Raw genomic sequence first — 12,500 nt, forward strand, 5'->3', positions numbered from 1 at the left:
TTGGTGAGTTGGAGAGTTAGTGAGTTGGAGAGTTGGAGAGTTGGAGAGTTGGAGAGTTAGTGAGTTACAGAGTTAGTGAGTTAGTGAGTTAGTGAGTTGGAGAGTTGGAGAGTTGGAGAGTTGGAGAGTTGGAGAGTTGGAGAGTTAGTGAGTTAGTGAGTTAGTGAGTTGGAGAGTTGGAGAGTTGGAGAGTTGGAGAGTTGGAGAGTTGGAGAGTTGGAGAGTTAGTGAGTTGGAGAGTTGGAGAGTTGGAGAGTTGGAGAGTTACAGAGTTAGTGAGTTAGTGAGTTGGAGAGTTGGAGAGTTGGAGAGTTGGAGAGTTGGTGAGTTGGTGAGTTGGTGAGTTGGTGAGTTGGTGAGTTGGAGAGTTGGAGAGTTGGAGAGTTGGAGAGTTGGTGAGTTGGAGAGTTGGAGAGTTGGAGAGTTGGTGAGTTGGAGGGTTGGTGGGTTGGTGAGTTGGTGGGTTGGTGAGTTGGTGAGTTGGTGGGTTGGTGAGTTGGAGAGTTAGTGAGTTGGAGAGTTGGAGAGTTAGTGAGTTGGAGAGTTGGTGAGTTGGTGAGTTGGTGAGTTGGAGAGTTGGAGAGTTGGAGAGTTGGAGAGTTGGAGAGTTGGAGAGTTGGAGAGTTAGTGAGTTAGTGAGTTGGAGAGTTGGAGAGTTGGAGAGTTAGTGAGTTAGTGAGTTAGTGAGTTAGTGAGTTAGTGAGTTGGAGAGTTGGAGAGTTGGAGAGTTGGAGAGTTGGAGAGTTGGAGAGTTGGAGAGTTGGAGAGTTGGAGAGTTGGAGAGTTACAGAGTTAGTGAGTTAGTGAGTTGGAGAGTTGGTGAGTTGGTGAGTTGGTGAGTTGGAGAGTTGGTGGGTTGGTGGGTTGGTGAGTTGGTGGGTTGGTGAGTTGGTGAGTTGGTGGGTTGGTGAGTTGGAGAGTTAGTGAGTTGGAGAGTTGGAGAGTTGGAGAGTTGGTGAGTTACAGAGTTGGTGAGTTGGTGAGTTGGAGAGTTGGTGGGTTGGTGGGTTGGTGAGTTGGTGGGTTGGTGAGTTGGAGAGTTGGAGAGTTGGAGAGTTGGAGAGTTGGAGAGTTGGAGAGTTGGAGAGTTGGAGAGTTGGAGAGTTGGAGAGTTGGAGAGTTACAGAGTTAGTGAGTTAGTGAGTTGGAGAGTTGGTGAGTTGGTGAGTTGGTGAGTTGGAGAGTTGGTGGGTTGGTGGGTTGGTGAGTTGGTGGGTTGGTGAGTTGGTGAGTTGGTGGGTTGGTGAGTTGGAGAGTTAGTGAGTTGGAGAGTTGGAGAGTTGGAGAGTTGGTGAGTTACAGAGTTGGTGAGTTGGTGAGTTGGAGAGTTGGTGGGTTGGAGAGTTGGTGAGTTGGTGAGTTGGTGAGTTGGAGAGTTGGTGGGTTGGTGGGTTGGTGAGTTGGTGGGTTGGTGAGTTGGTGAGTTGGTGGGTTGGTGAGTTGGAGAGTTAGTGAGTTGGAGAGTTGGAGAGTTGGAGAGTTGGTGAGTTACAGAGTTGGTGAGTTGGTGAGTTGGAGAGTTGGTGGGTTGGTGGGTTGGTGAGTTGGTGGGTTGGTGAGTTGGTGAGTTGGTGGGTTGGTGAGTTGGAGAGTTAGTGAGTTGGAGAGTTGGAGAGTTGGAGAGTTGGTGAGTTGGTGAGTTGGAGAGTTGGAGAGTTGGTGAGTTACAGAGTTGGTGAGTTGGAGAGTTAGTGAGTTAGTGAGTTGGTGAGTTACAGAGTTAGTGAGTTGGAGAGTTGGAGAGTTGGAGAGTTGGCCCAGTGTTCTCTCAGTCCTCACCTGAGTCCACTCAGAACCAGCTGTCTGTGTTCTTCATTAAGGATGAAGGCCAACAATCAGCCGGACATGTTCACTGAAGAACAAACCTCCTAAAACAGTTGAGGCTGCTGGTGCATGAGGTCAGTGACCCCTCGCTCTGTCTAAACAAACAGCCGGTGAACTTTGTGCTTCAGCTGCTTCAACACTTCTCTTGGTGTTTCAGTGGACGCTCCAGTGGAGTGTGACCATGGCCGAGAGGAGAGCAGCAGCAAAGGCAGCAGCAGAGCCGGACTTCCTGCAGTCCAATGATCTGGCCTGTGAGGCGGTCGGTGGGAAGGTGAGTCACTGTAACGGAGCTGCAGATACTCCGATGGATTCACTGAATACATGCACACGTGTGAAAACATGCACACGTGTGTGTCCTGTCTTCTGACGGTTGTGACCTGACACAGTTTATGTTTCCTGTTTTTATGATATTCTGTTTATTCTTCAGAGCGGGTGATAAAGTTATATCTTATATTAATAATAATATAATAATATTATCAGCAACCACCGGTACCTCAAGGCATTTAATCCAGATGTGTGCACATGCTAATCACAAACATATGAATATACTATGCAGCTGTCTATGTCTACGCATAGCTGTTAGAGCAGCATGTTCAGGGTGGAGCTAGTTTGAACCTCTTCAGTGGGTCCAGACCCAGGGATTGGGCCACATGTTGCTAGCCCAGGGGTCGGCAACCTTTACTATCCAAAGAGCCATTTTGTTCTATTTTCCACCAAATAAAATTTGTCTGGAGCAAAAGCTATTTGATATCACAGCTTATAAAGTTGTATATATAGTTACATTATATCAGTGTTGGGCCGTCAGGGCCTGCAAGGCCTTCTCTGCTGGCCTAAACAGAATCACAAAGCTATTTATATATTTTTTTTAAATAAAAAATCTATTTTATGATTTAATCATTTTTCAAAGTTCAAAAGTTCAAAAGTTCAAAGTTTGCTTTATTGTCAATTCCACAATGTACTGACCATACAGGGGAGTTGAAAATACGTTTCTCTCTAGTCCAACATAAACATATAAAGTGACATATTAAATTTCTTAAATACACTACATGTATTATCATTTATAAAAATATTTTTCCCATTATCTTATGTTCTCATTGCACAGCTCCTGTCTTCCTCAGTTGTTCTGCTTCCAGTGCAGCTTGTTTTAAGTAGAGCTTTTATCCAATCAGATCTCACCTCTGTGTCTCTAGGTAGAACAGAGCCAGAGGCCTGCAGACTCTCACCTGCAGCCAGTGCAGATTAAAGTACATGGGGACGATATTGTTGATTGTCATAGTGTTCAACCAATCAGATCTTTAGTTTGACATGTTGGGCGTATTCTTTGACGTGTCAGCGCCTGCTAGCCGCCTATAATGACGTCAGCATTACATGCAGCTCAGTGTTCATCTGTAGCTTTCCCGCTGGGTGCAGAGTGTGCTGTGATTGGTCAGTGGGCGAGCACGTGACAGTGCGTTCAACGTTCAAGTTGTGAAAGTAAAATCCTGATAATCTCTTTGGGTCGCGGTCGCGGTTTGTCATTAAGGAATGACGGTGGATCCGACAGCCAGACCAGCTGAGAACATTATATTTCCTGAATTTAGGCTTTTGCATTCTCTAAGTGCTCGACTCGTACTGAACGGTTTAATAGAAGACGTACATAGTTACAGCCTTCAAAATGAGCTGTGGCGCCACAATGTGGTTATAAGGTGGTATTTCAGCTGCAGGACAGCAGTGAAGGCCCAGGTATGAAAGGCACGGCCCACCACTGTATTATACATACAAAAACTATAGTTTGTTGTATTTATGAAAATGTAGAACAAGAATAAAGACAATTCTTGACATTTTATTACAATTTTACCTGATATAACAATATCAAACTCTTCTGAAGAGGAGAGTTTTCTGCAGTAGCTGAGGATTCGCTCTTTGTTGCTCATCTCCAGCGTGACACTGTTCAGCACATGCTGTGTGTTTGTTGTGGAAGCACACAGTAAACCAGCATCGTTGGCAGTGAAAGCAAATGAAGACGTCCACGCAGAGTTAAACTCTCTATTTTCCTCCGTGACTTTTCTTTTTTTGGATTTATCCGTTGATAGTTTACAGAGGGCGGGTCTGAAAATCATGATTAGCCGTTCACGTTCGCAGGGAAAAGCGCTTGACAGGGGTAGAGGATTTAACTGCCTGTGGGAATAATTAACATAGATTCTGTTCATTCTTGCTTATAAATTATATTCTCTCTGAACACGTTTCTCTTTTTGAAGAGTCATGTGAGATAACTTCTTCGAACAGTGCAGTTCTCCTGCTCTTCTTTCTATTTCCTCGTCTCTCCCCCGTGTGTCACGTGTGTGTAAACCTCGCTCGAGTCGGGAAACTTGTCAGAATACTCATGTTTGATTGACTGAGCTGCATCACGTGATGTGATTTAGATGCATTGTTCGGTGTGTTTCCTGCACCGCCAAACAAGTGCCGTAACGGCAGAATAACAAGCGCCGGTTAAAGTATAAATTTACTGCATAATATGTATAATTTCGAATTATCTATCGGTTTTAGTTCCTGGGTCCGGATCCGGTCCTCCAGTGGGGGACCCCTGATGTAGACTCAGGGAGCTGCAACAGAGGGGCTGAAGATCTGCAGGTTGCCGACCCCTGTGCTAGTCCTTGTGCTAAGCTAAGCTAACTGTCTGTAGCTCTATTCTTACTGTACAGACATGAGAGAGTTATCAATCTGCACTAATCTGAATCCAACATGAGAGTGAATGAGCCTTCATCCCACAATGGAGAACTAGTCCTTTAATACTTGGAGTCCTGTAGCTGTATCGTCCATATTTTCATCTTCTGGTTGTTGTTGATATAAAGTGTGTTGTGTTGTTGTTCTTCCAGGTTATTTTTGCTACAGACGAATGGTTCGCTCCTGCTGCCAACCTGCTGAAGGTACGACTTCAGGTTTGACCTCCGCTGCACATATTAAAGCCACAGTTCAGCTCCTTTACCACAACACTAAGGCAGCAGAACCGTCTCCTCTTCTAAGATCATCAATGAAGACACGAGGTGGGAGAGCAGCAGCTTGTTTTATTTCACGAGCACTTCAGTTCTCAAGCATGACATCGACTGAACACTAAACAATTTCACCGTAAAATAACGACAACTTGCTGGCAGCATTGACGGCAGCAATTTACTGTTTATTTACGGTGAAGCTGCCGTAATTTACTTTTACGGTATCTTACAGAATACTGGATTACGGTATGTGATCGTAGGATAACTGGGTTTAACAGTGATTTTACGGTATATGCCAGAATGTTACCGTTTGTTTACAAAGAGTAATCCAACCCAATACTTTTGCATTTAATTCCCAACAAATAAAAGAATCACAATAGACATTCAATACATATTTGTTTCAGTTTAATACATGTTCTCAAGACAAATAATAAAGGGACATTTGTATTTCATCACAAAACTCACAATGTACTGCATGTTTTGAAGAAAACAAATAAAATCATAAACTCTTTAATGACAGGCTTAACTGAACTCATGAGGATAACCTCAGACCAGTAGCGCCGAGATCGAAAAGTGGCCGATGGTATGCTGTTCAGCGGGATGTACCTCTCCTGGAGTGGTATTCTACAGTTGTTCAGCGGTAGGTTCCTATCCCTGGAGTGGAAGGCTGCTGTTCAGCGGTAGGTTCCTATCCCTGGAGTGGTATTCTGCTGTTGTTCAGCGGTAGGTTCCTATCCCTGGAGTGGTATGTCAGTACTTTTCCAACTTCACACTGTTTGCTGAAGGCAACATGCAAGAGAAATCATAACACACCAGATCAGTTACAGCTTCCTTGAAAACATTAAACCCACGAGCTTTGGCTCAGGTTTACAGAAAGCAGCGTCAAATGAGGGAACTCTGTTAGAAAAGCATTAAAACCCTCAAACAGCAGCTGATGCACGCCGATGGCCACGTACAAAAGGCTCCCAGTTGTCTCGGTGCAGCAGTCTCCCACAGTTTGGACTCCACCTGAACACATCAGGAGTGTTCATGGAGAACCAAAGGCTACAGCTGCTGGCCTCTATGCAGAGCTGAAGATGTGAGCGCCATGTCAAGGCTCTGACTACGCTCTAAACACAGTTTGAGACGTCGCACGTCTTCGTACCAGAATTCACTTACAAACCAGAAAGTGGAAGGACCCCAGACCACATGAGCTGCCTGTGGCTATGCCTGGGTTTATATGTCCTGTTGGTTCGGGTCATTGGCTACTCACCGGTCCCTGGAGGCTCCACAATTATTAAGCCTGAAAGAAAAAGGTATTTTATTTTGTCTCTCAGCTGCACGCTCATTGATTCCTAAAGGACGCGTCACTCTTTACAAACACAAATCTATGTTTCATCATTGACTCACGGTAGTCTTCATCAAACTAACGGCAGCAAACAGTGACTTTGTTGGGGACTATTTTCAGCGGCGGATGAATCCACAGTTGCTGCTGTAGAGAGTATTCGTGGCAGCAGGACGGTGAATGTGTGACTGATACCAACCAGAGATCACCAGCATCAGTGTTTGAATATTCATGTGATGACTGTGTTCCTCCAGAGAGAGCCGCCGGCGTTCAGCGCTTTGGCCTTCACCCAGTGTGGAAAGTGGATGGATGGATGGGAGACGAGGAGGAAGAGGACGACGGGTTAGTATCACAGCTCAGTGTTTATGTTTCACTTCAGAACTTTATGATGCTCACAGTTTATACATTCCTTAAAATAAACATTTACATGAATCTCTCTTATAATCTCTCATATAATGTGATACATTAATAACACTGTTAATAATGATAATAACACAAATACTACTTCTACTACTAATAATAATAATCTTATTTGTTCAGAGACTAAACTCAAAATGTATGAAATATTTGGGACAATTGTAGGAGTTCAATAATGAATCCTTGTACCTCCTGCAAATATAATAATAATAATGTGTTATTATTATTCACTATATATATACACATATATGTATATATGTATATATATGTATACACACACAACTCAATAAGAAGAAAACTTCAGATATGAAAACAGACAAAGAAACATTTTGAATGAATAAATAAATAAAGGGAGGTTAAGTACACATTCATATCTTAGATTATATAAGTTCATCATGAGTTCAATATACACAATAACATAACAAGAGATTTAATGTTACAGTATGTATACTATACTGTACACAATATACAGTACAAATATAATAATACAAAGTACACATCAAACAAAGGAGAATACTGTGATACATCATATCAAATGGCACTAAGAGTTGTAGTAATTACTGCATTGATTTACAGTCATATAATGTAAATGTGAAATATGAGTACTTCTTACAGAGACACATCAGATCATTGTGTCTCTTTCTTTGGAGACAGCGCCCTCTGGAGGACAAACTGTGTGACGGCGACTAAACGTCCTCACACTGAAGCCGTGACACTTACTGATCAGCTGACTCATCAGTAAATACGTCTGCAATGAACCGATATCGATCTTTCTCTGCGTTAAATGCAATGTGCCCTCCAGCATCCGTGGCCTCTGAGTGCTCGTACGTCGATGTTTCTGTTCCGTCTGACGTCGCTTCTTCTCTCTGACTCTCGGTGGAGGTCACGACTGGAACATCGTCCAGCTGGGAGTACCGGGACTGATCTACGGCCTCGATGTCGACACGTCCTTCTTCACTGGAAACCACTCGCCCTGCGTCTCCGTGCAGGCCGGCTGTCTGGGTACCAGCTCCTCTGATCCTCCTTCGACTAAACTATGAGACTCTGTTACTGAATGAGAAAGATTACAAACGCCGGGTCTGTTGGTTCCAAAGAAACTTCATTTACATGAAATGAATATTGTACCATGAATTAGTGACTGATTCTATATGTGCACACAGAACAACATGAGTTATTTAGTTTGTTAGACACCAACAAAAGGTGCAGAGATGGAGCTCAATGGTCCTCGTCTGTTGTAGAGCTGCATCTTTGGGCTGTGTGAAAGCACACCGTGTCCACTAGGAAGCAAACCACAGAACGAAAACATGGAAACACAAACAGAAATGACAAGATGGCCGACGCTATACAGCAGTCAGCTCCAACACCTCTAACTGTGACTCAGTATGAGACATATGGGACTGTCCTGAACTAACACTCACCTGTTGTTCACCAGACAAACCGCCCCCCTTCAGCCTGGAGGGAGACCGAACCGGCATGGCCGCCTCCGACGGTCAGCTGGCTGCTGTCGCCAAGGTAACTGATCTGTGGCGTCTCCAATCATACATTCCACCATCTCTTCAACATTGTTCCCTCTCCACCACCGCCTCTCCTTCTCACCATTACGCGGTCAGAATACTACCACAACACGCCGCCTGTCTCCGGCAGCAACGCGCTCATACACACACGGGAACAACACCGAGTTGTAATATAAACCTCCATAACACCCCGCCGCTCTCGGCTCATACCTCCCCAGCAACGAGGCACATCACCCGGTCACAATACCTCCAGAATGTCCCCGGGTGAAATCCGGGACTTGGTTTTATGGTTCCGAGTGGCGGCGCTCACCCGTTGGCGCCGGGACGCGAGGTCTCCGGCCGCCCCCGCCGCGAGGCGCCCCATCGTCGGGTCTTCGGCCCTCGGAACAGGCCGCGGGGCAACAACTGGTGGGTGGCGGGGCAGAGGCGAGGCAGATCACAGAAACATAAAGACTAGAGTACAGCAAAGATATGTTGATGAGAAACGTGTTTAATACGTCAAACACGAACGTAATCGGGGAGAAAATACGTGAGAATGCATTTTAGTTTTGGGGGAACGGAATGTTTAGGAGACAGGACTGCACCATGAGACCTGAGACCACCATTACATCTGTCCTCTCGCGCACCCCCTAGAGGCAGCTCACGCACACTTTGGGAATCCCTGCTCTAGAGTCATATGACGCTCTAGAGTCATACGACGCTCTACGTTCCCCTCTAGAGTCATACGACGCTCTACGTTCCCCTCTAGAGTCATACGACGCTCTACGTTTCCTCTAGAGTCATACGACGCTCTACGTTCCCCTCTAGAGTCATACGACGCTCTACGTTCCCCTCTAGAGTCATACGACGCTCTACGCTTCCTCTAGAGTCATACGACGCTCTACGTTCCCCTCTAGAGTCATATGACGCTCTAGAGTCATACGACGCTCTACGTTCCCCTCTAGAGTCATACGACGCTCTACATTCCCCTCTAGAGTCATACGACGCTCTACGTTCCCCTCTAGAGTCATACGACGCTCTACGTTTCCTCTAGAGTCATACGACGCTCTACGTTCCCCTCTAGAGTCATACGACGCTCTAGAGTCATACGACGCTCTACGTTCCCCTCTAGAGTCATACGACGCTCTACATTCCCCTCTAGAGTCATACGACGCTCTACGTTCCCCTCTAGAGTCATACGACGCTCTACGTTTCCTCTAGAGTCATACGACGCTCTACGTTCCCCTCTAGAGTCATACGACGCTCTACGGTCCCCTCTAGAGTCATATGACGCTCTACGTTCCCCTCTAGAGTCATATGACGCTCTACGTTCCCCTCTAGAGTCATACGACGCTCTACATTCCCTCTAGAGCCATACGACGCTCTACGTTCCCCTCTAGAGTCATACGACGCTCTACGTTCCCCTCTAGAGTCATACGACGCTCTACGTTCCCCTCTAGAGTCATACGACGCTCTACGTTCCCCTCTAGAGTCATACGACGCTCTACGTTCCCCTCTAGAGTCATACGACGCTCTACGTTCCCCTCTAGAGTCATACGACGCTCTATGTTTCCTCTAGAGTCATACGACGCTCTACGTTCTCCTCTAGAGTCATACGACGCTCTACGTTCCCCTCTAGAGTCATACGACGCTCTACATTTCCTCTAGAGTCATACGACGCTCTACGTTCCCCTCTAGAGTCATACGATGCTCTACGTTCCCCTCTAGAGTCATACGATGCTCTACGTTCCCCTCTAGAGTCATACAATACTCTACGTTCCCCTCTAGAGTCATACGACGCTCTACGTTACCTCTAGAGTCATACGACGCTCTATGTTCCCCTCTAGAGTCATACAACGCTCTACGTTCCCCTCTAGAGTCATACGACGCTCTACGTTACCTCTAGAGTCATACGACGCTCTATGTTCCCCTCTAGAGTCATACGACGCTCTACGTTACCTCTAGAGTCATACGACGCTCTACGTTACCTCTAGAGTCATACGACGCTCTACGTTCCCCTCTAGAGTCATACGACGCTCTACGTTCCCCTCTAGAGTCATACGACGCTCTATGTTCCCCTCTAGAGTCATACAACGCTCTACGTTCCCCTCTAGAGTCATACGACGCTCTACGTACCCCTCTAGAGTCAGTTTTAGACATGTCATTGATGGCAGAATTGATAGCTGACATATGGTTTGATTGACAGCTGGGCTCGGAGGCGTGGCCTGAGCTGGTGTGTGTGTCGGAGCTGAAGCCTGGATACTCAGACTGCTGCCATAACTACTTCAAGGTCAACTTCAACCACAGAGTCACACACCTGCGGCTCAACATGCACCCAGGTACACACACACACGCACACACACACACACGCACACACACACGCACACACACGCTAATATTAGAACTGTAGAGTGTTCTTATCTCATCAGATGGAGGGATAGCCAGACTGCGGGTGTACGGCGTTGGGCAGAGAGACTGGTCGTCTCTCTCCCCCCACCAGGATGTCGACCTGGTGGCTCTGACCAATGGGGGAGTCTGCCTCGGTTACAGCGACGCCCACTTTGGACATCCACGCAACATGATTGGTTGGAATCAACACAAATAATTTGTGCATCTAATTTTATGTTTACTGTTGGTAACACTGTTTTATTTCTTATTTATGACGTTATGTTAAGTCAGCTTTGATCACTGGGCTTCACCTGCTCTGTGGGAGGACTGGTGAACGGGTGAACTGGTAACACTGGTGAACGGGTGAACTGGTAACACTGGTGAACGGGTGAACTGGTAACACTGGTGAACGGGTGAACTGGTAACACTGGTGAACGGGTGAACTGGTAACACTGGTGAACGGGTGAACTGGTAACACTGGCGTGTTGCGTTTCAGGTCCCGGCCGAGCTGCCAACATGGCCGACAGCTGGGAAACGGCCCGCAGGCTGGACAGACCCAAAGACCTGAAGGTTTAAACACAAACACGGAAGTGAACGGGAACATAATTCTGTGGCGTTAGACTGATCCTCACTCTCTTTCTAAATGTCCTCGCTGTGTAACCGCCACACATCTGAGCCCTGAAGCTTCTTTAAAGCGCCTCCTGTGCTGCAGGTGGACCAGCGAGGGATCCTGCAGGTCCCCGGTTGGGAGTGGGCGGTGTTTGTTCTCGGTCGTCCTGGAGTCATCAGCAGCGTCGAGGTGGACACCAACCACTTCAAAGGTCCGCACGCTGCTCACGCTGCTTCCTCTCTGTTCAGCCTCTCTCCGTGAGCAGACACATTTACATTCTCTCCATGCAGGTAACTTCCCCGACTCCTGCAGGATTGATGTTTGTTCTTTGACCGCTGAGGAGGAAGCTCAGTGCATCAGCACCGGGTGGAATTCTGGGAAATGGCAGCTCCTTCTCCCCCCTCAGAAAGTACGTAATTCCGTAAGAAATGAATTTGAACGAGAACGATGTGTTTGCAGACAGTCGCTCCTCAGATCTCCAGACATGTGACAGAGGGGCGGAGCTCACGGAGAGCTCATTTCACTCACGCTGGCCTTTGCCAAGATGGCCGCCAGCCAAACCACGACTACCGACAACAAAACTCTCAGCGACGAGGAGAATGAAGTGTTTGTCATTTTTCAAATCAAAATCCACAACTTTGAGTTATTAGAGCCCAACACCAAGAATCAAACTGCAGAATGTCTCCAGCAGAACAGCAGTTTGTTGTTTCATTGGGAAAGACAGGTTATAAAAGTGAACACAATAATATGTGTATTTTAAAGACACACTTCTATATCGTCCTTATAACGAATGTTTTATTCATTTTGAGTCATATTTCTTGTTCATGATGGATTTATTATGTTGGATTCTGTTGACTAATGTTACTCAGTGTTGCATTGTGGGGATTTACTGACGGAACATCTGATAAAAACACATCACAGTTGTCCTCGATGAGTCGGCATTAATTCAGCACGTGGACGTCTGGACGCTGCAATTCATTTCAGATCATTTCAGCTCATATTTACGTTACGATGTCTTTTAAATGGAAGAAACGTCGCAGAGTTTAGCTCAACGTCTATTGTTTGAGTCAGTTTGGTTTCTCAGCTTTCATTAAACACGCACATGTATTTATACACATGGTTGGATGTTTGTATGTGTTGAGCTGCTTCCTGTCTTCCTCACTGCGCTGCAGCTTCGTCCTCATCGCAGACATCTCTACAGCGAGCTCGCGCTCAGCTCGGCCGTCACTCACGTCCGTCTCACCATCAGCCCGGACGGCGGGGTCAGCCGGCTGCGGCTCTTTGGTCGACCCGCGGCTGCTCCGGCCAATCGGGAGAGAGCGCCGTCCAAACTGTGAGGCTCCGGCCAATCAGGAGAGAGCGCCGTCCAAACTGTGAGGCTCCGCCCACAGAGACGAGTCAGAGTTTCTGATCCGTGTTCAGCAGTAAATAAAACATCGAGAGACCGTCTGACCGGCTCCTTAATACCTTTAAAC

General features: G+C 46.6%; 1 protein-coding gene across 2 annotated transcripts in view; it reads left to right on the forward strand.

Moving 5' to 3' along the window:
• Positions 1-1,771: 1,771 nt before the first annotated feature.
• allc (allantoicase) overlaps positions 1,772-12,500 on the forward strand; it is a 12,502-nt gene continuing 1,773 nt past the window's right edge. The window contains exons 1-12 of one of the 2 annotated variants that reach the window (XR_013772889.1): positions 1,772-1,898; positions 1,982-2,095; positions 4,680-4,730; positions 6,372-6,459; positions 7,417-7,536; positions 7,967-8,046; positions 10,234-10,366; positions 10,457-10,612; positions 10,912-10,985; positions 11,128-11,236; positions 11,316-11,434; positions 12,198-12,500. The exon at positions 12,198-12,500 is cut by the window's right edge and continues 463 nt beyond it. Coding sequence is in view for 1 of the 2 variants with exons in the window: in XM_079291229.1 (XP_079147355.1) it covers positions 2,006-2,095; positions 4,680-4,730; positions 6,372-6,459; positions 7,417-7,536; positions 7,967-8,046; positions 10,234-10,366; positions 10,457-10,612; positions 10,912-10,985; positions 11,128-11,236; positions 11,316-11,434; positions 12,198-12,362 (1,185 nt within the window). In the remaining variant the exon portion in view is untranslated. The remainder of the gene's footprint in view (positions 1,899-1,981; positions 2,096-4,679; positions 4,731-6,371; positions 6,460-7,416; positions 7,537-7,966; positions 8,047-10,233; positions 10,367-10,456; positions 10,613-10,911; positions 10,986-11,127; positions 11,237-11,315; positions 11,435-12,197) is intronic. The other variant, XM_079291229.1, reaches the window with a different exon arrangement.

The sequence above is a fragment of the Melanostigma gelatinosum genome (assembly GCF_949748355.1).
Source record: "Melanostigma gelatinosum genome assembly, chromosome: 19".
NCBI lineage: Eukaryota > Metazoa > Chordata > Actinopteri > Perciformes > Zoarcidae > Melanostigma > Melanostigma gelatinosum.